We start from the raw sequence: 25,002 nt of genomic DNA, 5'->3' as shown, positions 1-25,002 counted from the left end.
GGAGGATACTGAGGATCAGAGAGGTTAAGTGACATGACCAAGGTCATACAGCTAACAAGGAGCAAAGCTGGGAATAAGCTAGGTGGGTATGAATCCAGCTGGCCTTCTTAACTACTTTAGTGCCTCTGCATTGGTCAGATTTAAATGTAATGCTTAATTTTTGCATGTCTCTAATTTATTAGGTTCTTTTTCATAATGAGCCTCAACCAAATAGCACAGATTCCATAGTAGGCGAAAAGCTCTAATTGCCTGCTGAATTGCAAACTATCAACTCTTTCTAAATAATAAACTATTTTATTGATCTCCTTCCTATTATTGGACCTCCAGCCCCCGTCATGACTGCTCTCCCCTGAAGCTATTCCACATATCAGTTAATTTAATGCTTAAATCAAGCCCATGTATGATACCGGTGGTACTGTAGTTATAATGTCCATTTTATAAATGAGGAAATGGGTTTGGAGGTTAAGTACCTTTCCCAAGGTCACACAGCCTAGGCTTTGCAGCCAGGAAGACCAGATTTTAATCATGGTTCATGGAGTGCCTTGTTGGCTCAATCAGTTAAATGTTCAACTCTTGATGTTGGCTCAAGTCACGATCTCAGGGTTTGCATAGGGCTCCCCACTCAGTGCGGAGAGTCGGCTTGTCTCCCTCTCCCTCCTCCCCCCACCCCTCGCATGCATCCTTAGGAAAGGTTCTGAACGTCAATTTCTCCACACCATGAATTGGAAATAGTTGTGCCTCTCCCACAAAGAAAAAGCTTTGCACATAGTAAGCACTCAACAGACATGAGCTTATGAAATGATTTTGAGAAGTGTCTTTACTCAGCACCTGTGACAATAAGAGACATGAGAGAATACACTAGATCAAGGATTGACAACATTTTTCTGTAAAGAGCCGGAGAGTAAATAAGTTAGGCTTTGAGGCCAAGAGGCAAAATCAAGGATATTATGGAGGCAGTTACATAACAAGAGAGCACAAATCTCCACAAATTTTTATGGATGAAATTGAAAATGTAAGCGTAATAATGACTGAGTACAATTTTCTGTAACGTAAGTCTATTAATAAGTGAATGGAATTCTTCTGTTGTGGAGGAGGTGTAACATTTCACTTAATTGGGGCTCAAAGTTAGTGTTTCCTATCATCAGCATTGATTCCACACGTCCATCTGTTAATGCTGATTCATAATGAGGTTTTACATATTTCATCTTTGAAAATGCCTTTTCATACTGATGAGCACTGCCAAATACTGGTGTCTGTCCATGAGCCTATGATTGTAGTTGAGCACATTCATCGCGTGGAAGGCACTTAAAGAATTCTACTCAATTCCTGTCTTGGTATTTGCTTTTTGAGCATGTCGTGAAATTAATTACTTACCACTGAAGGGTAGGTGGAAACTCCTCGATTCACAGTTAAATGGATTTTGAAATGTGGAAATTTCATTTGCACTTGCATCAAGGTCCAAAAAAACACCACTGGAACTGTCATCTGAGCTCCAGAAATATATCTGGTACACGTTTGCGTGGCAGTTGAGGCCTTGCTTCTTGTTCTCACTTGTGCCAGCACAGGAAATGGACAAAGCAGCTTGACATTTCGTGTGATTCAAACATTAGTTGTCATTGACATGACTTTTCCACAGTATAAGTTTCACATTGAAGTGCTGTTTTGCCTTGTAATTTTAGGTCATATTCATTAAGAAACTATCGATTCGGCAACAAAAGCTCATTTCCAAAACCTTATTGTAGTTGACAGCGCCACATGTCATTCATAAAAATTTCAACGTTGGCCCTCAAAAAACACCACCATCAGATTTTAGCAGTAGGTCTGCGACATAGTAGAGAAGTAGGATATTCAGATTCTTCTGTGACAAATTCAGAATTGATGATGCTTAGGTCCGCAAAAGTAAATGAAGCTCACCATTAACACTGCTTCAACTGCACGTGATAGATTTGAATATTTCCCACAAAGCACCTGCTGGTGAATAATACAGCGAGTATCCATAGACTTCAAATGCCTACTACTTTCAGCTAAGTCTTTTTTCTGCTTAAAAACAAATACTTTTACGACCACAATCTGGAACACATCTTAGAAGATTCCCCTTCAGATGGAACTGAATTAGTGACCTCTCAAATTTCTTTGAAAATATTCCTGCCTATTGTTTTACAATGCAAACTGCTCCTAGAGGCCAACTCTTCAGTCACTTCGAAGGCAGGACTGAGTCCTCAAATAATAACAACTGAGCAGTGTCAGTGACAATGTCAGCGCATCAAGAGCCAAGGAAAACCACTCAAGATCTTTTGCCTCATTGTTCAGTTGACTAACGACGTTGCTTCTGACACAGTGAACTCTTCAAGCAACTGTTCTCACTGAAAAGCCAATAGTCTTAAACAGGCTCATTTTCCCAGGACGATTTCTTTGACTGCTACAGCCAAGCCCAATTTAATTTACTCCCCATCGACAAACCAGCTCGCCTTGCTTAAGAAACAAGTGAACCACTTAGAAACTCACTTCTGTTGCAGCCTCATTTTGCACTTTTTATCTTTGTTAAAAAAAAAAAACTCTGCTATGATGAGATATTCCACTTATTTTATTTTTATGACCTTGCTTCCCTGTGAGTTGTGACGAGTGTTTAGGCCCACTAATTCCTATGAAAACAGAATTTGTTTGGATTAGCTGTGGTGTCATCCCACAGTAAATGCAATGCTTGGTCAACTAATTTGATAACAAAGTCATCCGCACCCCACTGTCCATACCATGGAAAGTCTGCTTGTCTTTTCTTGCTGTGACATGATGAGTATGCGGTGCTACTTAAAAAAGAATATTAAAAGATGTCCCAGGACAGCACAGCACTTGAACCAAAGTCCAGTTATAACTGTGTCAGTGGTTCGCGGTGCACCTACTCTCCTGCACTGCAGCGTGGTCAGAGAGCGTTTACAATCTGTGCCCTCAACCACCCAACCTTGCCTTGGTAGTAGGAAGGCAGCCCAGAGACCGTAAGAGAACAAATGAGTGTGTCTGGTTCCAGTGAACCTTTATGTATGGATACTACACTTGAATGTTCTATCGTTTTCCTGTGTCACAGAATATTCTTCTTCCTTTGATGTTTTGCAATCATTTAAAAATTTAAAAACCATTGTCAGCTGGAGGGCCATAAAACAATGGGCAGGAATCAGATATGGGCCATGGGACATAGTTTACCAAACCCTATTCTAAGTAACTAAACATTAAAACTAATATATGTAAATGTATTATATTAAAACGAATATATATAAGTAATATGTAAAAACTTTGATGAAAATTTTTCTAAAATAGGTAACACATGATCTACATTGTAAAATAGGCTCTGTTGGATGTATGTTACTCTTTGTTTTGTCACAGAGAGATAGTGTAAATATTAAGAACAAGGGCTTTGGAATTGTTCATGTGGGGCCAAGTCTTGCTCTGACATTTGCTACTTGGTCACGCAACTTAATATATTTAAATTTGTTTCTTCATCCATATAAATGGGGTAGATAATTAGAATTCTTACTGAGGTCATAAATGAGACAGACTAGTGTCATCACTGCTACTTAACATAGGAGAGACCCACCTATTCAAAATGTGGTCTACATCATCTGGCAGCTTGGTAGAATCAGAGTCAGCACTTGAACAAGATCCTTAGGTAATCTGCATGCACATTAAAGTTTGAGATGCACTGACATAAGGAGATGCTAGCTAATGCAATCATGCAAAGAAAAGAAATTGAAGTTACACATTTTGGAAAGGAAGAGGTAATTCTGTCATTATTTGTAAATGACATGATGGCCATCTACAAGCCAGGGGAAATTCAAGGGGAATCAGCTGACTGGCTCAGAAGGTGGAGTGTGCCACTCTTAATCTCGGGGTTATGGGTTCGAGCCCCACACTGGGTGTAGAGATTACTTAAAAATAAAATGTTTAAAAAAATAAAATTGGCTAAGAAAGTATAGGGGTGAAAAATATAAGAGGCCAGGTTACTTGCTCTACCAGATATCAAGACATATCAAAAAGGTATAGAAATTAAAATAGCATTTTGGTAGAAATGGTCAGATTAATCAATGGGTCAGAATTGAGTCCAGAAATAAACCTGTGTTTAAGAATATAGTTGATAAAAGAGGCATTTCAAATCAGTGGAGAATGGATTATTTAAATAAGGGGTAGAGAAACAACTGACTCTCTAGGATGCATCTGGCTGGCTCAGTCACTAGAGCATGTGGCTCCTGATCTTGGGGTCATGAGTTTGAGGTAGAGTTTACTTAATAAAAAAAAAAAAAAACTTAACAAAGAAAAAAGAAAAGCTGACTATCCATTTTAAAAGAGTTCAGTTTCCCCTACCTCATACCATATCAAATAATAAATTAAAGATGGCTGAACCGGTTGATCATAAATAGAGATATAAAAGTACTGGAAGAAAATAGAAGATTCTTTTTTTTTTCTTAGTTTTATAACCTTCAATTGGGAAAGCTTTTCTTTCAAAAAGACACAAAATACCAAAATGTAAAAGGAAAAGAATTGAACAATTTGACTACATCAAGTTCAAACTGTTCTGTCACCCAACAAGCAACTGATCGAATATATTTACAATATGTATACCAACTGTAGGATTATATGCAGAATATATGAGCAAAACAATAACAATGCAGGATCCAAATGGGCGAAGGTTATGAATAGGCAATGCGCAGAAGAAATGCAAATGGCTGGTAAACATATGAAAAGATGATCGACCTCCCTGGCTGTTACTGTTTTCTGTTGCAGTGTGACAAATCACCTCCAAATTTAGTGACAAAACAACCATTGTATCACATCAAGAATTTGGGTACCTTACAATGGGGACAGCTTATCTCTGCTCCACAATGTCGGGGGGGGGTGGTCTCAGCTGGAAAGACTCAAGAGCTGGGGTGTAGTAGCTTCTGGAAGCATCTTTACTCACATGTCTGTGGGTTGATACTGGCATAAGCTGGAGCTGGTAACCGGAAACCTATGTATCCTCTCAAGTGGCCTGGGATTCTTCCTAACATGGCGGCTGGGTTCCAAGATTGAGTGTCCCAGGACAACCAGGCATAAATCGTATCATTTTTTATGACTTCGCTCAAAAGTCACATAGTGTCAGTTCTGCCTTAGGCCAAACTCTCTCAGACTCAAGAGAAGGAGATAGAGACCTTACCTCTTGTTAGAAAGGATATAAGAAGAGAACGGTGGATGAGGGATATCGTTGCAACCAAATGGGAAAAATCTACCTGCTGCGCCAGTTGTCAAGAAAATGCAAGGCAGATACCGTGAGAGCACGTGTCACAGGTCAGGTTGATAATTCTTCCAGTGTCATTCATTCTTTGGAAGAAAGAGCAAGGGAAGGGATAGAAAGGAAATGAGCAAAACAAAAATACTGGACTACATTTTATCACACTGCTTTTCCCCGGTGTAAAAACAAAACAAAACAAAACAGGGGCGCCTGGGTGGCTCAGTCAGTTAAGCGTCAGCCTTTGTTTGGCTCAGGTCAGGATCCCGGGGTCCTGGGATCGAGCCCCACGTTGCACTCCCTGCTTGGCGGGGAGCCTGCTTCTCCCTCTCCTCCCCGCTTATGCTCTTTCTCGCTCTCTCTGTCACTGTCTCTCTCTGTCAAATAAATAAATAAAATCTTTCAAAACAATTTAAAACCAAAAAATAAAAAAGCAAAACCTTGGTGAGGGAAGAATTTCTTTTTTCTTAAAATGTTATTAGAAACTGACCATTTTATTAGAATGTGAAAAAACTACTGTGAAAAAAGTTACTCTGCTTCAATAGCAATACATTTTCGCATTTAAATAAACAAAAGCAAGCAATTCCCTTTCTTTAATTTAACTCACTCTTGAACATTAAAGCACACACTCTACTGAACATAAAATTGCATTTCTTCCCCTATAGTACTTACTATATATAGTTGTCTTCTACTGGGAGTTGAATGAATAAATTTAGCAGTAAATAAAAAATTGGTTTCTGTGTGTGTGTGTGAGAGTGCATGAGAGAGAGATGTGGAGAATACACCTTATATTGTATTTGAGCTTTTTAAAGACTATTTTTGAGTTATATTCAAGAAAGTAAGAAGCTCAAGTGTAGCTAACTTTGTCTGATTTTAATGAGCCATACAGATATTATTTTGTTCCGAGAGAATTTTCCAGTATAAAAGAATTCATTAAGTCTAATAGATGATTTGTAATTAATGGATTGATATCTTAGGTGAAGTGCAAGGTGTTATATTGTTTTTTTATGTGCTAAGTGCATTAACCTGTAGGGTAGTATTTTTACCAAGACCATTAAAACAGAAAAATTTTTCCAACAAGGACATAAGTTTTGGGGCACCTGAGTGGCTCGGTCAGCCGGTTAAGCCTCTGCCTTCGGCTCAGGTCATGATCTCGGGGTCCTGGGATTGAGCCCCGCATCGGGCTCCCTGCTCAGCGGGGGGCCTGCTTCGCCCTCTCCTGCCCCTGCCCCTGCCCATGCTCTCTCTCTTGCTCACACTGTCTCAAATAAATAAATAAAATCTAAAAAGAAAAAAAAGAAAGAAAGCAAGTTTTATGTTCTTTACCAAAGCCATCTGGGTTCTTTTCATATTACTAATGTAAATGTATGATTTTATGTTTATTTACTGTACCTGTGATAGTTACAAATGTTGTGTGGTTCACCGACTCCACAGTTTGCATCAGAAGATTCTGCATGCATTTCACACCACTGAATTGCTGTACGTACTGTTATGCAAACTCATAAGCCCACCCCGATTTTGGTATCTGCCACCCCAGAAATAATGGCCGGGGATTCAGGGCCTAGCAAAGAACAGTGAAAAGTACATACTTTTCCCAGCCATGCTGGAGTAATAGATGGAGCTGCTTTCCCCACAACGTCTTCTCTTCGACACTTGCAAGAGAATAATAGATTATTCTTTTGCAACTGCTAATAAAGTACAAACACCGAGTTAGCAAATTAAAAAGTTAAATTTCTCAGAATGACATTGACTCATCTATATTGCATATCAGAAATAAATATTTTATTCGCTGCATCATTCAATTCAATTTCTCAATATACATTATTTGAAATAGAGGTGAATTAATTTTTTTTATGGGCTGCCTATTCTGATTTTCTCGTCTTGCACCATGTCCCTGAATCTTGATGCGAGAGGACATACGAGCACAGTGAAATTGGTGCGGAGTGAGAAACCAGAGCCTAAATGAGTCCGCATTCCAGCAGCTCTCAGGTGATAAAGGCTCTGTTGGTTATCTGTTGTTTCAAATTAGGACTGTGTCTTCCCACACAACCAGCGTTCTCATCTGCGATCTCAGTCTTGCCCACGAAAACTCATTTATCGTGAACAAAATAGACATACTTCCGTTTGCTCAAATAAAATAGAGAACGGTACAATTGTTTAATGGCTAGTGAACCCTGGTTATTGAGGAAGTGCCAGACAAGGACGTCGATGGGGTCTTTCATGAGATTCGGAAGGGGACGTCCAGGGACCCTTCTGAGAAGGGTCCTTTCTTCTGATTTCAATACCGACTGTGGCTTTGCTTATCCCTGCATCGCCTACTAGTAAAGCCACTTTCTGTTTATTTGGGGGCAAGGACTTATTCCATCCTGCTGCGGTGGTAGTGGTCCTGCGTCCCGTTCCTAAGTAGAGTGAAAGGGAAAGGGGAGACAGGGTAATGGGTGAGCTCACCAGAGATCTTCCTGTGACATGACAGCAGGACCATTTGGTGAGAAGGAGGGCACGCGGGGAGGAGATGACTGGGCACCGCAGTGGAGGAAAGCAGGTGGCTGGCGTAAGCCACCGGGGGTGCGTCTGAGCGGGACAGCCTGTCTGCTGCCAAAGCCTGAACCGGGGGCAGGGCGGGTGGGGTGGAAGCTTCGAAAGAGGATCCATGATTGAATTCTCGTGCACGTGGGATATCCATGAAACCAGGTATGTCTAAAAAGATTTCAGTAGGTGACCCGGTTCTTTTACTCTAAATTTCCTTGTCATGCAGGAGACTAGCTCCATTTGAATGTCCCTGAGCAGACACAGGTGTGAAGAAAGGTCTGCTCTTTGGAATTTGCTCTTTAAATACCGCAGTGACGAGATCCCGTCTGTCATCCCATCATGGAGAGCACACCCTAGCAGATGCACACGTTTACCTGCAAGCAAGAGTAAACAGGTGTGTGAGGTGGGTGTGTTAGGGCAGGAAAGCCGAGGAGGAATTTATGTTTTGATTCTCCAACAAATGATAGAACCATGGGTCATAACAAGGAAGAAAGCTGCTATCGTGGTTCAGGCTGTAGGGGTGCTTCTGTTAATTGCATTAGTGTTCAATGAGATACTAACTCCGATTGATACCCGAGGCCTAGTAAAAACAGATACCTGGTAACAAAAATTTTTAATAGAGTAAACTTTCTTTTTTTTTTTAAGGTTTTATTTATTTGAGAGAGAGAGAACACGAGCGAGAGCATGAGCAGGGGATAAGGGCCAAGGGAGAGGGCGAAGCAGGCTCCCCGCCAAGCAGGGAGCCCGATGCAGGGCTCGGTCCCAGGACCCTGGGATCATGACCTGTGCTGAAGGCAGACGCTTAACCGACTGAGCCACCCCGGCGCCCCATGTTCTTTTTATTTAAAAAAAAAAAAAAGATTTTATTTCTTTATTTGAGAGAGAGAGAGCACAGAGACAGAGTGAGAAGCAGACTCCCCGCTGAGCAAGGAGCCCAACTTGGGACTTGATCCCAGGGTCCTGGGATCATGACCTGAGCCAAAAGCAGACGTTTAACCAACTGAGCCACCCAGGTGCCCCTAGAGTAAACTTCGTGATAAAATGGTATTTAACTAAAGTTACATTATAGATCAGGAGCAAATACTTTGAGGCTATAAAAACATGTCTTCCTAGAGATGAGCCAGGAAAAATTCTTCGTATTCTTCCTTCCTGGCTCCCACTTGTGAACCTCCTGTTAAGAGTTATCCCTTCCTATACCAGTTAAGACTGTCTCATTCATCCCTTTCCTTGTGGTGACAGCCACAACAATCATTATCATTGGTTTTTTTTTTTATTTGTCCCTACTCTGTGCCGGGTATTTTATATATCCGTAATTTTTTATTATAGGTAGAATATAAAATTTCCAGTTTAATCCTCATAACCACCCCATAAGCGAGGTCACACCCCTCACTACTGAACAGATAAGGAAACTAAAGCTCAGTGAGGAGAAATGTGTATATCACGTTACGTCGAGATGCCCTTATTTATACACATCAGCATTTTTGCCGAGGCTCAGAAATGCGAGCATTTGGCTAAGGATGACCTCTCGTCCGATCGTTGAGGTTAAACATTTGCGGGGATGTAAAAGTCAGAGAAATAGGGAGAAATGACAGAAACCCGGCAGTAAAATACGTTCAGCTCAAAAGCGTGCATAAAATGGAAACAGAACAGAGATAACAAAGCAAAAAGGGCAATATTTTACTATGTACAGAGTAGCATATGGTTATAAGAAGTTTTAAAACTATTATAAGGAAAAGGTAAGCTGATATGAAGGCAAAATAACCGTGTTTTCATCAGACTGCAACTTACGTTGGTGATGGGAGTGTGCTGATTTTAAAGCAAGGGAAATGCTATCTGTGGGTACCACTTACACGGTTTTTTCCCCCCATGTCCAGTTTATTTGCTTTGGCTTTAGCGAAGCATTGTGGGGAGAGTTGTTATTATGTAAACAGAAAGGAAGCTAGCGGATTTGCCAAGTACAAGATGAACATATTTCTCAGTGTCCTAGAGCTTACACCATCAGACTCTGACATTTTGCCTCAATACCCTAGATTCGAGGCCCTTGCAAACATGGCTTTGTGATTTCTAAAACGTTACGAGTCCTGAGTTGGAATATTAATTCTCCAAGTCATCGCCTCTGTATAAAGTAACTCTGGCCATAAATATAAAAATAGGTGTCTGTAGAAAAATATGAGGTGACACGTAATAAAGTTTTTATTATTATGAATTTTAGAATGACTGTATTGCTCATGAACGGCAGGGCCATAAGGTAATTAAATGGATAGGGTGGGAAGAGTGATTGTAAAATATGCATGATATTCTGTGACATTTTGTATCATGGCGTACACGGTGCCTATTTTCACGTTCTCTCTCATCTGAAACTTAGCGCTCTTCCTACAAGAAGAATGACGGCAACAGTAGTCTAAAAGCTGAGAACGCGTGCAGATACAACTAGCATTTCCAACATTATAATGGTTTTGGGACTTACTGTATATGTTGCGCAAAGACAACACAAAAGCCAACTACATTTCTGTTCTGAAATCCCAAAAGAAGCCTCCCAAGGAGAAAATGGATACTAACCGGGGTAAAATTATCTTAGGTCTCAGGCCACAATCTGCCCCAGACTCTGCAACGTTGTGTTATGAGGTGTTTCTCAGTGCCTGGCATAGGGTTGGGCACACAGTGGGTCATCCAGGCCAGGGGGCGATGACCCCACATTCTTTGAGAAAACAGCTCCAGCACGGGGAAAAAAAAAAAATGTTTATTTTTCTAATCCCGTGGTTAGAACTCGTTGCCATAGAAACAGTTGACTCTCAGTTTCACAGGACCTCCATCCAGATAAAGGGAAGAGTGGGTAGTGAGTTTGTAAAGCAGCTGAGACTCCTTGTGGTTGCGGGAACGGCAGAAGCTTTATGGAAAGCCAGCTACAGGCACGTCTAGGTAGCGGGAGAGTCGCTTTCAAAGGCCACCGGGATGGAGCCGCAGGAAAGCAGCAGAGGCAGAGAGCAGGGAGAAAACTTTATCTCTTTTCCCCCAGTGACAGTTCGTCTTTATGATTTCACAGATGGGGAAGGCGCAGGGGGTGGAAATCTCTCCTGGATTGCCGAGAAGGCTGGGGGTGGTGGGGGACCAGGTTCATCACGAAGGCTGGTCCCAGTATTGCAAAGACATTTTTAGCATAAAACCTGCCCCTGGTATGGCAGGATTGCCTGTTTTATCTTGGACACCTAAGAACTTGCTCCTTAAAAGCATGCCTGGTTTATTTTTATCCTTAATGGAAACAAAATAAGATCAAGTCAGGATCAATTAAATAGGATTATACTCTAGAAAATTTAGGTATCTTTATGTTCTTTTCTTCCCTCTTTGATGCCACTTAATGCATGGATTGTTAGGGTTCCCCAAAGTTGGGGAAACATGAGGATAAACTTCTCTTACTAGATATGAACCTAATTGTCCTAACATGCTTATGCTTTTTAATGCATTCTGAGGAATCCAAAAAACAGCTCTGCCTAACTAGATGGACTGCACCCGTTAAAGTTTGCATTCGTGTAGTGATTAGCAGTCTCCCTGAACACATGAGTGTAAAACCAACTTAAATCCTAAATTTTTGTCAAAATATTTCTATCGGGTGCATCTGCCTGCGGTTCAGGTGGTGATCTCAGGGTCCCAGGATCGAGCCCCGAGTCAGACTCCCTGGCTCAGCGGGGAGCCTGCTTCTCCCTCTGCCCCTCCCCATGCTTGTGCTCTCTCTCTCTCTTTCTCTCTCTCGATAAATAAAATCTTAAAAAAAAATTCTTAAAGAAATTTTCTATCAAGTAATGAAAAGTCAGTGCAGAGAAACCTATTTCTTGGGCACCTGTTTTTATACAATCATGGGATAGGATTAGGATTTAGAAACTGTAATGCAGACAGACTACACTAAGGATCACCCAGAGTGTGGGTTTTCACTCCTCCCAAAAGATACATCTTTAAACATCCGGCATCCTGAATTCGCTAGCTGAAGAATTCCACGATTTATGTTAAATTTTTTAAGAAGAGTTTTGTCTGAAATGCTTTTGGCATCTTGTCTACTCCTTACTTTTCAAAGAAGAATTTTGGCTTTTTGACCCTCCACTCCGACAAGTGAAGCGTATCGAGTATACTTTAGTAGCCAGGGAGTTTCGACTTTGTACTATCCTGATAGGTTTGAACTGTTAGGATGTTACCTCTAAAGCCTGTTTTAAAACATTTTTCTAAAGTTTAATACCCACATAGACACCTCTCAAGGCTTTTCAAGTCAAGAATGATGATGTTGGGTTTTTGCAATACCCTGATTACCTGCCTGGCACTTTGCTAAGCACTTCCTATTACTGTGCGAAGCACTTACTATCACCTCATTTAATTTTCTTAACTATCCTTTAAGGCAGGCACTATTACTATTCTCCTTTTACTGGATGACAGATGCTTGGAGGGATTAGCTAACTTGACCAAGGTCACATGGATAAATGTCAGAACCAGAATTCAAACCCCGATGTTTCTGACTCCAGAGGCGCCTCTCTGGATGAAAGAAATATTTCCCCAGGGAAATCCGCATTGATATATAACTGCTGAAGTCTGTCACCAATAAACTCTAGATTTATTGCTTGCCAAAAACTATTTTTGAAACTGTCCTTCCAGGCTTAAGGACTTGTATACCTATACAGTCCAAGGGAACATTCGGTTTATTCCAAGTGAAGTGAAACGAGACCGAGCCTGTGATGCTCTTACAGGAAAGGAATGACTCATGAATGGTAAAATTTCAAACTCTGTACTGGGCTGCTAGGAGAACTATTTATGGAAAATGGGTCTTTCAGCCCTGTTTCTATAGCCACTTTGAGTAAAGAGGAACCAGCTCATCTGGCGAAAATACTATTGGCTTCAGCTACCCACAGGACTAGCCAGTCTAATGTTAGGAGTTGAGTTGGCGCATAAAATTTGCCCTTCTTGGAAAAAAAGCAAAATGGAAGTGCTGAATTACTGTATTGTACACCTGGAATTGAAATTAAAATTTAAGGGTGCCTGAATAGCTCAGTCGGTTAAGCGTCTGCCTTCGGCTCAGGTCATGATCCCAGGGTTCTGGGATCGAGCCCCGCATCGGGCTCCCTGCTCGGCAGGAAGCCTGCTTCTCCCTCCCCCACTCCCCCTGCTTGTGTTCCCTCTCTCTCTGTGTCTCTCTCTGTCAAATAAATAAAATCTTTAAAAATAAATAAATAAATAAAAGCAATAATAAACAAACCAAGAGCAACTAGTGTCCCCAGTGCAGCGCTTAAATACAATGTTTATTGTATTTACATACAATACAAACAAATGTTTAAATACAATTTTGACTTCCTAATTTCAACTGTCCCTGTGCTGAAATTCTTTATACCCAGTGGCAAATCAGCGAATTAGCAATCCTCCATAATTGGCTGTGAGCACCAAAACTTCTGGAAAGAGGTTAAGGCTTTGAGCACCAGCCATCAAATTGAGCAGGATTTTACCATGAACTACCCTATTGATAATGAATTGATAAGGAACACCAAGGGAGAGCTAGAAGGTGTCTGTTCTACTATTAACATTGAAATATTTGTCGTCGTGCCAAAAAGTCAGCATCAGATTAAGAGAAATACAGTGGTCAGCAGTGCTTTGTTTACCTGTGAAAACACAGACCTTCTTGACCACAAGATATTCTCACTCAGCATACTCCTGGGCCCAGGGATTTGGTTTCAAGAGGTGGATCTCTCCCGTCCGCGAGAATAGAATACAGCATGCTTTACTTTTTAGAGTGCTTTGCTAGGGGCGCCTGGGTGGCTCAGTCGTTGGGCGTGTGCCTTCGGCTCAGGTCACGATCCCAGGGACCCGGGATAGAGCCCCGCATCGCATCGGGCTCCCTGCCCGGCGGGAAGCCTGCTTCTCCCTCTCCCACTCCCCCTGCTTGTGTTCCCTCTCTCGCTGTGTCTCTCTCTGTCAGATAAATAAATAAAATCTTAAAAAAAAAAAAAATAGAGTGCTTTGCTAGAAGAAACTAGAAGGAAGCAGGCTTTAATAGTGTTTCAGTCACGGTCCCAGCAAAAAATAGATGGTGAAAGGTTTTAACTGAAGGAATTTAAAGAAAGGGCATTTAGAACGGTGGTTAAGGGTAAGGCCACCAGCAAAGAATATTGTGGCATCTCGGGACAGTGGCAGCAGGGAGCATTGCTACTCCTAAGCTGGAAGAAAACATGGCGTCTGATGCCCCATGCAGGTTGGAACCACTGAAGGAGGGCTGCCTGAAAGGAACTTTAACCAACCGTAGAGGCGCTCAGCATTGCCAGCATCTGGCGGGGCAGGAAGGAGAGAAGCAATCAATGTTCCAACCTGTCTCCTTCCACCTGCAGTCCGCCTCCTGTCTATGGCCTATTGGCCACAGCCCTCCAGAAACCAGAGCTCAAGGGAATTCCGCAGTAACCCTGGGGCCCGCAGCAGAGTAGAGAAGGGCAGGGGTGGATGTAGGGAAGCAGGAATAACCAGTACAAACCAAGGTTTGGTCTCTCCGTGTTTAAACAAGCAAGCGAGCGAGAGAGAGAGAGAGAGAGAGAAAACAAGTGACAGATTATCTACATACGTATCATTATATTATACGATACTAAGAAAGTAAACAGCACAGAGGCGAACTTCTATAACATGCAATAAATGGAGAACCTCTGTAATATATCACCCATTAGTAAAAATTCACATAATAACAGGAAGAATCTAATAGACTGATTAGCAAAACAACGTGGACCAATTATTTCCAGAAGAGAAAATACATAGAAGAATGTTTAGTCTCATCCGAACATAAGAAGTACATGTTAAAACCAAAATAAGATCTCGTTTTCCTACTGAATTATTCAAGAAAAATAGGCAGTACCTAACACGGGCAAGGACACAGGGAAATGGGCCTTTCATACACTGTTAGTGAAAGTAGAAGCTGGTGCAGTCTTTCTGAAAACCAATTTTCACAATTCTGCTTCCGTTATTCTGTTTTAAGGAAATGACCAAAAACACAGATAAAGATCAATGCACAAAGATATACATAATAGCTTTAATTATAATAGACCAAAAAAAGGAAACAATGTCCAACGTTAGTAGAAGTGTTAAGTGAATTACACAAAGTCCATTCTATCACATTTTATGGGGGCATTAAAAATCATATTCACGATGTCATTTTTTGTCCTAGGGTAAACAAAAATGCAGTATGCAAAATCGTATGTATAATATCCCCATGGCCATGCTTAAAGAAAAAAGTCAGGAAAATATTGAAGAAAAAAATATCAAAATGTTAATAATAGTTGCTTTTTCTCTGGACAGCGAGGATTATAGTGATTATTTCCCCTTTTGCCTCTTTATGCCTTTGTGTACTATCCAGATATTCTAAGATGAGGATGCATTCGTTAATATTTATTGAATGCTCACATTGTACCAGTCATCGTTGGGAGGACCTGGACACACAAAGTTCTTGAGGCTCAGCCCTTGCCTGAATTTGCTTACAGTCTAGTGAGGGTTTTGTTTTGTTTTGTTTTGTTTTTTAAATTTATTTATTTATGAGTGAGAGAGAGCAGGGAAAGGAGCAGAGGAAGAGGGCGAAGTAGACTCTGTTTAGCACAGAGCCCGATGCAGGGCTCCATCTTAGGACCCTAATATGACCTGAGCTGAAACCAAGAGTTGGCTGCTTAATCAACTGAGCCACCTCAGTTCAAAAATTAGATAATAAGAAAGCTGTTGCTTAACTAGAGTGAGTGAGGAGTAACGTCACATCTATTCCCCATTTGACCTCTTTCCCTCAGACCACCTTTCCAAGCCCACAGGGATCACGGCTGCTTTATCTATCAAATGTGTCTAAAACCCTATGCAAGGTAAACCAATAAAGCTTTCAGAAAGAGTAAATAAATAAAATATCTGCAAGGCTTTGAAGTAAGTAAAGAGTTCTTAAATAGGACACAAACATGCTAACTGCAGATGGAAAAAAAAATGGTAAATTCTATTAAAGTTAAAACTCTTCACAAAATCACGTGATTGAGAGAGTAAAACTGCAGGCCATGGAGAAGAAAGTCTATAATTCATATGCAAGACTCCTATCCAGACTATGTAAAGAACTCCTACATAGCAATAAGAAAAAGGCAGACAACCCTGAGAACAATGAGCACAGATTTGAACAGGAGATCACTAAAGGATATCCAAATAAACACGGCAGGTTTTCCAAACGTGAGTCACCATGCAATGCAGAGTAAAACCACAGTGTGATATCACTACACCCCCAAATTAAGGAGGTGGTTAGGTAGTAGCAAACATGGACAAAGATGTGGAGCAACTGAACTTCTGTTCACTGCGGGGTGGCGGAGGTGGGGGGAGTGCACGTTGGCACAATCACTTTAGAAAACATCTGGCAGGATCTGGGAAGGCTGAGTGGAAGGGAACCCCATGCTGGGGAGCCCCAGTGCTAAGTATATACCCGAGAGAAACGCATGAAATGTTCTTCACATTACGTTTGTCATCACCAGATACTACAAGCAATCCAAATGTCCATCCACAGTACGAACTGTGCAAATGACAGGATGACAGGAAATGTCCTACTAACTACAACTACGTACAACAGCATCTGTAAATATCGCAAGCTTAGTATTGAGTGAAAGAAGCCGAACGCTAAGAGTACACACCACATCATTCTGTGTATGTGACGTTGGAGAACAACCGAACCAGTCTGTGGGGTTAGAATTCAGGAGTATTGATTCCCTTTGGCAGGGAGGGCCAAGGTAGCTTCTGGGGTTCTGGTAACATTCTGTTTCTTCATCTAGCTGGTGGTTATACTGGTATGTTGGTAGGAAAATTCATCAAGGCATCCTTCTCTGTATGAAAACTAAAAATTACATGATATATATTTATAAATATAAGTATAAATAAAATATAAATATTTATAAATGTAAATACACACGCGTATAAAATAGGTGATGTAAATGTGTTTATGTACACATAGATATATATACACACACACAAACATACGCGCATATATATTCCATCCAGAATGTAACCACTTCGGACCCTCCTGTATGTTATCTCCGTTCTAACGTGACTCCAATAGCTATTTACCCACTTCCTCTCTTGGAGTCTTTACCTGTAGCCAGAGTAAGAGTCTTTAAAACAGAGGCTGGGTAGTATCTGTCTTTGGCTCACAACCAGCTGTAACTACCATGTCAATCAGAATAAAATCCTCAGAGGAGACAGAGATCCCCGACGGCCTGTATAACACAGCGTCACCACACGGACCTGCCGCGTTTATGCGTTTATCCTGCGTCGTTTGTCTTTATACCTCTCCTCACCAGCTGACATACCCTTGACTTGGTTCTCAGTTTATAACTGGCCTCTCTCCGACTAGAATGTGAGCTGTGTGAGAGCAGAGGCTTTAGCTTTCGGCATCATGTCCCTGATATCTACAACAGTGCCTGGCGTAGAGTAGGCAATGAATGAACGAACGAATGAACGAGACGATCACCAAAAAAATAGAGGAAATAGGGGCGCCTGGGTGGCTCAGTCAGTGAAGCGTCTGCCTTCGGCTCAGGTCATGATCCCCGGGGGCCTGGGATCGAGCCCCGCCAGTAGGCCCCCTGCTCGGCGGGGAGTCTGCTTCTCCCTCTGCCTCTGCCTCCCCACCCCCGGCTCATGCTCGCTCTTTCTCTCCCTCTCTCTCAGATCAACAAATAAAATATTTTTTAAAAAGTATATAGGAAATAGGCAGAATGTGCATGTTTAGGTTTCTTTTATAGGTTAAGAAACAAGAAAATGAAATTACTTGATTTAATTCGGGAGTACAGCTCAGGCCTGTTTCGCTCTCTCTCCCTGTCCTTTGCCCTCCCCCATATCTACGCATCACACACACACACGCGATGTAATTACGTAACCCTGGTGGTTCAGAATTCAGTGAGGGTGACATCCAGGTAAAGATTCATTATCCTGGAATTCGGCATTTTTATTCCACAAATTCCACAACTTGTTTTGTGGATATATGGCCCTTTTGAATACATGATAGTAAAAAAAAAAACCTATCATTTTTCTTGCCAAAAAGTGTATGTGTTTGGAACCTAGGGATGCTCCCCTCAGCATTCTGCATAAGAACATTTTTCATACAAAATAACACCATTTTGTTAGGCTCTACAATTCAAAACTTTTCAGGCCCTGATGATGAATTATTGTAGTAGGTGCGTATGTCCAGAAATTGAGATTGTTTCCGTCAGAAGTCACACCTCCCTGTCCTCAGAGTGAACCGTGGGGCTCCTGGAGCAGGCGAGGGTGTTTCTGGTTAATTTCTGTGTTTGGATAGGGACTGACCAGTTTCCTTTTCACAGGGCCACCCAGTGGGGTCTGCCACTTGGCAGCTTGTCTAAAAACTGGTGAAATGTGTGCATGTTAGCAGGGGGAGGGGGAGGTCCAGTTTGGTTGTCAACCTGGTTGGCCCTTCAATTTGGGTTAAAAAAAAAAAGAGAGAGCGTTTCTGGCCCTTTCGGTTACCACATAGCTGATGACACAGTTTTGTTGCTTTGGTTTTTAATTGAAAAAATGAGAACCAGCGATAAGCCCCAAAGTCCACGGTATGTGCTCAACGGCCAGTAAGAGTCTCCTTCCCCTCCTTCCTCTCAGAAAGCAGTGAGCATAACATCAAGCCATAACTGTAACAGCAGATTAAATAATAAAATGAACCCCAAGAGACACTGAGTATAACAAGGCCAGTGTCAGATCATTTGTTCATCAAGTAGTTCAATCTTTTAATGAGGCAGACACTGATGGTTAGAGGGAATGATGATGCCTTTACTTCTGAGTGAGTGCAAAATAGGCATTCCTGTCGGAGGAGAAAGCAATGCCAAATTTCACACTGAAGCTCAGAATTACAGCTCAGGAGGGGAGAGCGTGGAGTAATGAGGATATATACTTGACTCCAGTACAGGAGTTCTGGTTTCCTTGGCCGCACGACTTGGAAGCTGTGTAACCCAGGGCCGGTTCATTAACCTCTCTGAATATTGGTTTCCTAGGGCTGTAAAATGAGGATGGTAAAAACACGTAATTTGCAGGGCTTTTGTGAGGATCCAAGGAGGTCTTAGTTCTAAAAATATTTTGTAGCCAAGAATACGCTATACGATAATGTATAGGATTATTAGTGTGCTTAAATAAGTCATTGAATAACCTTCACACCTTCTCCCTAGCTCCTAAGGCCTCTTCCCTAAGGTTTAGCTGAAGTACTGCCCTCCCTGAGGTCTGCGTATCCCTCCTGTTGTAGATTCGGACAGCTTTCAATAATTACACGAAAAAGTTGTGTATGTTTCCTATCTGAACCAGCCTGCCTAAGCCTTCAGAATAGAACTGTGGCCTTCTCTGAAACCCACATCATTAATGCTGTGCATATATGAACAAGCAATTCCCTGACACCCTTGAGAGGAGGAAGATAGATGGAGATTGAAAAGGGGGGAAAATCTCCTCCTTCGCCGTCCCGGATGGAACAAATATTTTCTTCTCTGTAATAGAAAAAGTGGCTGTTTGGTTAACACGTATCCTATGCCAAGCACTGTGCTACACATTATTTGGTGTGATCCTCACAACATCCTGTACTATCATTGCTGCTTATAGGACAAGAAGACTATAGACTACTTTAGAATAAGTAACTTGACCAATGTCACATGGTGGAGTCAGAATTTGAACCCAAACCTGCCTAATTCCTTTCCCGGTCTTTCTCCGTTTGGGGATTGAGGATTTACCTCCTATATTTTGACTGACTTTGTGTGTCTGTGTTTGCCTTTCTGTTCCTTTATGCTTTCATTTTTTGGTATTCGTGTAATGAGTAGGGTAGAGGCTTAGGACAGAGATGCCTAAGGTGTGGTCACCATGTTTAAGGAATTGTTGTAATCCACTGCAAGACAGATAGATGACAGACAAAAAAACCTATATGACATAGAAGAATTGGACCTTCAGCTTGGTTAAAAACAATTGTGCCAAGGTCAGTAATCATGGCGAAAAGAAATTAGAGCTGATGTTGTTTTGCACTACCTTTCAAAATTCATCGTGAGTGAGACGGCGTTAAGGGGCACAGTTGGAACTGGTTTAGAGGACTTTTTTTATATTTGATGCACTAAAAGGAAAGATGATATTTTCAAGTTTAATGCCCTGTATTTTTTCTTCCACAGTAATTAGCAAATGCCAAAGGCAGCAACTGGAGTCTGTGAGCTACTCCTCTCGCTACGCTCTGGGCCTCTTTTATGAAGCTGGCACGAAGATTGATGTCCCTTGGGCTGGGCAGTACATCACCAGTAATCCCTGCATACGCTTCATCTCCATTGATAATAAGAAACGCAATATAGGTCAGTACCCCCATTATTTCCCTTAAATACAGTAACAATGGTGGGTGTAGATCATGAAAAGTGCTGTTTAATTGAGTGTTGCCATTCTGAACAGAGCAAGCATTTAACTCCAAACCACAGGGGATAAAATTTAATGTCACATTTGGCCAATAATAAAATACACAGCGAAACCAGCAAAGTTTTTCAGAAAATCCTTCACCACATGGTTTGTATTACTGAGTTCATGAAAATAGTGTCAGAAGTTTTAAGATTTCAAAATGGCTCAAGTTCTATTGCTTTACTATGGGTCCATCTATATGCAGAAGAATCTCTCCTCCTTTGTGGCTTGGTGGAGTTGTTTTCTGTTTGTTTGGCTTTGTTTCTAAAATTTGCTAAGTGCTACTCTTTCCACTTCCCAAGCTAGAAATAAAAAGCGAATTTTACTATGTTATGAAAATCCTTCGCTTCAATATCATCTTATTTATTTGATTCTCATCTGGAAGACTACATAAAATTACTTTGTGTACAATATGACGAAAATGGTAGGTAAATTGTTTCGTAAGAGCTTCACTAGAATGGGCTAACATCTACACTCCACCCTTTTTGTTGAAGGTAGTTATTAAAATTAGGTTGGAATTGCAAGAATCAACATAACGCTCATCTCAGGAATAAAGGAGAAAGTGTCCTCTTCTTCGCAGGATCAGAACGATCCCTGAGATAACTGCTTTTTGAAGAATAAGCTCTAATGATCGGAAACAACTGACTTCTTGCAGGGAATTGTCATTTCAGTTTGTTATGGTGTTTTATGTTGCAGTGATGGTTTCACCAAGCCATTAGTTAGAAGTCTTGCTTGATAAAATCACCAACTAATGTCTCTTGGCTTGGCAGAACTTTATGATGATAGAACTGGGCTGGAGTATGGTTTTTATATCAGAGTACTTGATCTTAGAAAAATGTTTCTTTTATAACTTAAAACTCCCTCAGGGCTAGACTATTTATGTTAACATGATACCACATATATGTACAATCAGCAGTTCATGAAATGCCCTGTAGCAACAATGGACTAACCATTTTTAACTCTACAACTTCTTTGTTCTGAGAGAAGAGTAGCCCTTGATCTTCTCATGTTACATGTCATGAATTGGACATTATCCTTTGTGTCCTGCTTCATAAGGTATGATATCTGTTAGGGTGTATTCAGTAATATGTAACAGAAAAACCAATTTAAAGTTGTTTAAAGAAACATAAGGGTGTGAGTTATGTTTTATTATCATTTGTTATATTATCTGCTGTGGACTGAATTGTATCCCTCCTAAATTCATGTGTTGAAGCCCTGATCTCCAGTGTGATTACATTTGGAGATAAGGCTTTTAGTCTATAATGAAGGTTAAGTGAGGTCATAAGGGTGGGATCCTAATCCAGGATGATTGGCAGCCTTACAAAATGAGGAAGAGAGAGTTCTCTCTCCTCGTGCACATACTAGGGGAAGGTCGAATGAGGATGGTGAGAAGGTGGGAAGGTAGGCTCTCTGCAAGCCAGGAAGGGAGGCTTTAACAGAAACCCAATCGCCTGGCACCTTGATCTTGAGTTTCCCAGCCTCTGGAGCAAAGAGAAATACATTTCTGTTGTTTAAGCCATGTGGTCTATGGCATTTTGTTATTCCGGTCCAAGCTGACTGACACATTATCGAAGAGGAAGAAGTTGGGGAGACATCAGGAAGGATCGATTCGAGACCTGAGCAATATCTTCAAGGACCTAGAATTATCCTTCTCTGCTCTCTTCACTCTTGAGGCAGAGACCTTCTTTCTCAGAGGATTGGTGCAAGATGGCACTAACCATTGGAATCACGTCCAGACCCAACAATGTGCTCGGGAAGAAGAGGGACCGTTCTGCTTCTGCTTCTTTCTAAGAATCAAGGAATTCTTTCCAGAGCCCCCTCAACTGACATCATCTTGTATGTCATAGGTCAGAATTCGGTTACTCGACCAGTCTGAAAGTCATCGTTCACTGGCGGGGGGAACGGGACTGTCACGATGAACTAGACAGATCAAGATTTACTCCTGGAATTGCTGGTAGGATCATTTTCCTTGAGTCAGATGAGGGGCAGATACCTGAATAAAATAGGGCTTTGTTTAGAGGAAAGAAGGGAGTAGCAGATGCTAGGTTGGCAATACGTAACGCCCATCGTGAATTTTCAAGTCGAGTCACATCGTAGACGGGAGGTAAATTTCTAAAGTTGACACATAGAGAGAAGAACCATGTAGATTCAGAATTATCTTTGAAAATCACTTACGTCTACATGACATTTTGGAGAGAGAAATACCTTTCAGTAAATTCAGGATAGCCATTGTTCCAACATCCCATAGATTTCAGTTTCTTTGGGTAAGGCCCGATGAAATAGTTGGCTTGCATTTATAGGACAGAGTGATATTTTCTACTGTGAAAGGCGCACGGAAAGAAAGAAATAGCGGTCGTAGCTCCTAACAGATTAAATCGCTGTACGAACGGAGTGGGGCGGCGAGTGACAGCACCCAGAGTACAATGCAGTAGCAATTTATTAAAGAGGTACGCAACTTTGGAAGAGCGCAAGATAAACATATTAATAAATTCTCACATGATCGGCAGCATCTGGAGGAAGAGAAATTAAAAAAAAATTTTTTTTGTATTAACAACCACAGAGTTTTAAAGCGGGAAGGCTAGGTAGATTGGAAACCCCGGTTTGCTACAGCAGGGTCTCTTCAGACAGCAACGAAATGCTTGCCTTTCTTTGCCAGTTTTATGGAAAGTTAATCTTGGATTATGTGAGTTTTAAATTATGGGAGGCCTCCAGTAATGGCATCCTCTAACATAAAATCTAACTGCCTTGCATTTAAACTTTTTTTTTTTTTTCTCACTATCTGGGGCCAGCGTGCTATGTGTGTCTAGTCAAATTCATACAATACAAATGTCCACATAGAATAACTCTGCTGTATTTTATTGGCGTTGATACTTAGGTAGGCCAGTAAGAGTTGTCTCTTTATGTTGCTAACACTACCCCGCACCCACCCTGTCCTTGGAGTGTCTGATTGAATCTAGAATTAATACTGTAAATACACACAGTCAAGTAAGGAGGGGGAGCGTTTTTGTGCTGTCGGGGTAAGGCAGCAGCAAGAAAAAAGTGGCAGGGTTGAGTCCACAAAATGCAGTCTGTTGTTAAGTCTTGAAGAGAGCCGGAGGATGAAGGATTCGTGGGCCAGACCAGACAAAGGTCAAGGAGTAGTCATTTGTCAGATGTCGGGAATAGGCAGTTCATGCAGAAAGCCACAGTGAGAGCCCAGATCTCCTTAGGCAGAGGGGCTAAATTCCAAGACATGTTAGACCCAGCTTCAGGTACCTATAGTTAGGGGTGGGAGCCACCGTACTTAGGTTTGTGTTTCCCAAAATGCGTTCTATGGGACATGAGTTCCTTGGTATGCTCTTTGGGAAGGGGCTCTGTGATCACATACATTTGCAAAATGCTACCAACTTTATCTCGAATTTAGAGAGTTTCAGGTCATATTGCTCTATTAGAAGGCATTCCTATTTTTAAAAAGCCACCTTCTCACTTCGTGTAATCTAAAATTTCCCAAATGTATTTGACCAGGGGTATTTTATTTGAGTGCCATACCTACTAATATCCAACAGAAATGGTGCCCCTGAACACCCTTGGGAAACCCTGACTTGACATCACCGTTTGTGCCTCTGACCTGCAAGGGAATCGTAGGCCAGCGAAGGGGGGTGGCAAAGGCTAATCTGGAAGCCGTCAATAGAAAAATACTGATTTTTTTTTTTTTTAAGAGATGGAAGAAACTTGAAGCTACCCCGGAACCCACCAAGAGTTGCCTCATTAGAACAAAAGGTAACTTCTGGGGCGCCTGGGTGGCTCAGGCAGTTAAGCAGCTGCCTTCGGCTCAGGTCATGATCCCAGGGTCCTGGGACGGAGCCCCGCATCGGGCTCCCTGCTCGGCGGGGAGTCTGCTTCTCCCTCTCCCACTCCCCCTGCTTGTGTTCCCTCTCCGCAGTCTCTCTCTCTCTGTCAAATAAATAAATAAAGTCTTTAAAAAAAAGAGAGAGATAACTTCTATCCCTCAAGAAATTCCAAGGGATTTAGGAGCTCTGTGTTAGGAACCAGGATCAAAGACCAACTATTTGAACAAAAGATGTTTTTCATGCTCTTATCACTTGGGAAATTACAAAGATTTTAGGAGCTCTGCGCCAGGAGCCAAGGGGAGAGACTAATATATATATATATATATATAGTATTATTTCACATCTCCCAAGAAGATCCCAAGAGATCCCTCTCAAGATCTTATATTTGGAATTAGCCTGGCCAGGAGTAACTTCTTAGAATCAACTCAGTTCTACCTCTTAATAGCTGTTTGATTTTGGATAAATTACTTAAACTATCTGTTTACTGATCAGTATGTTGAGGAAAACAATACCAACCCCAAAGATCCGGGGATGAAATGGCTTTAACATATAGAAGGAGTTTCATATAGCACTTAGCAAGTAATAAGTCAGTATCTATAGCACCTTTTATTACAACTAATAATGCCACTCTCGCATTTGGATATTTTATTTCCCAAAGCAAAGGGCATAAATATAAAAGCCTCCCTTTGGTGAATGCAGCCCTCTGATATCAGTGCAGACAGGAGGCTGGGTGGCCTTAATAAGTAAGATATATAAGTTACCCTGAAAATGGTTGGTCACAATTTTAGCATCCTTCCCTGTTCACCATCAGGAAGAGTATTAACGATAGTAAAATAGCCAAGAGGCAGCAATCTGAGGAGATTAGTATAATCTGCAATTCTAGAAATGTCGATGGCCAATGACTATAAATACACGGCTTTCGATAACTCATCAAAGGAATCCATTCAATTCATCCCCAAA

General features: G+C 41.4%; 1 protein-coding gene across 7 annotated transcripts in view; it reads left to right on the top strand.

Annotated features, from left to right (window-relative positions):
- RNLS (renalase, FAD dependent amine oxidase) overlaps positions 1 to 25,002 on the top strand; it is a 268,904-nt gene that overhangs the window by 191,030 nt on the left and 52,872 nt on the right. For all 7 annotated transcript variants that reach the window (XM_027595340.2, XM_027595351.2, XM_027595366.2 and 4 more), the window contains exon 5: positions 19,942 to 20,115. In XM_027595340.2, coding sequence (XP_027451141.2) covers positions 19,942 to 20,115 — 174 coding nt within the window. The remainder of the gene's footprint in view (positions 1 to 19,941; positions 20,116 to 25,002) is intronic.

The sequence above is a fragment of the Zalophus californianus genome, chromosome 15 (assembly GCF_009762305.2).
Source record: "Zalophus californianus isolate mZalCal1 chromosome 15, mZalCal1.pri.v2, whole genome shotgun sequence".
In the NCBI taxonomy this organism is placed as follows: Eukaryota; Metazoa; Chordata; class Mammalia; order Carnivora; family Otariidae; genus Zalophus; species Zalophus californianus.
The sequence above is the reverse complement of the archived record's forward strand: the minus strand, read 5'-3'. Positions and strand labels throughout refer to the sequence as shown.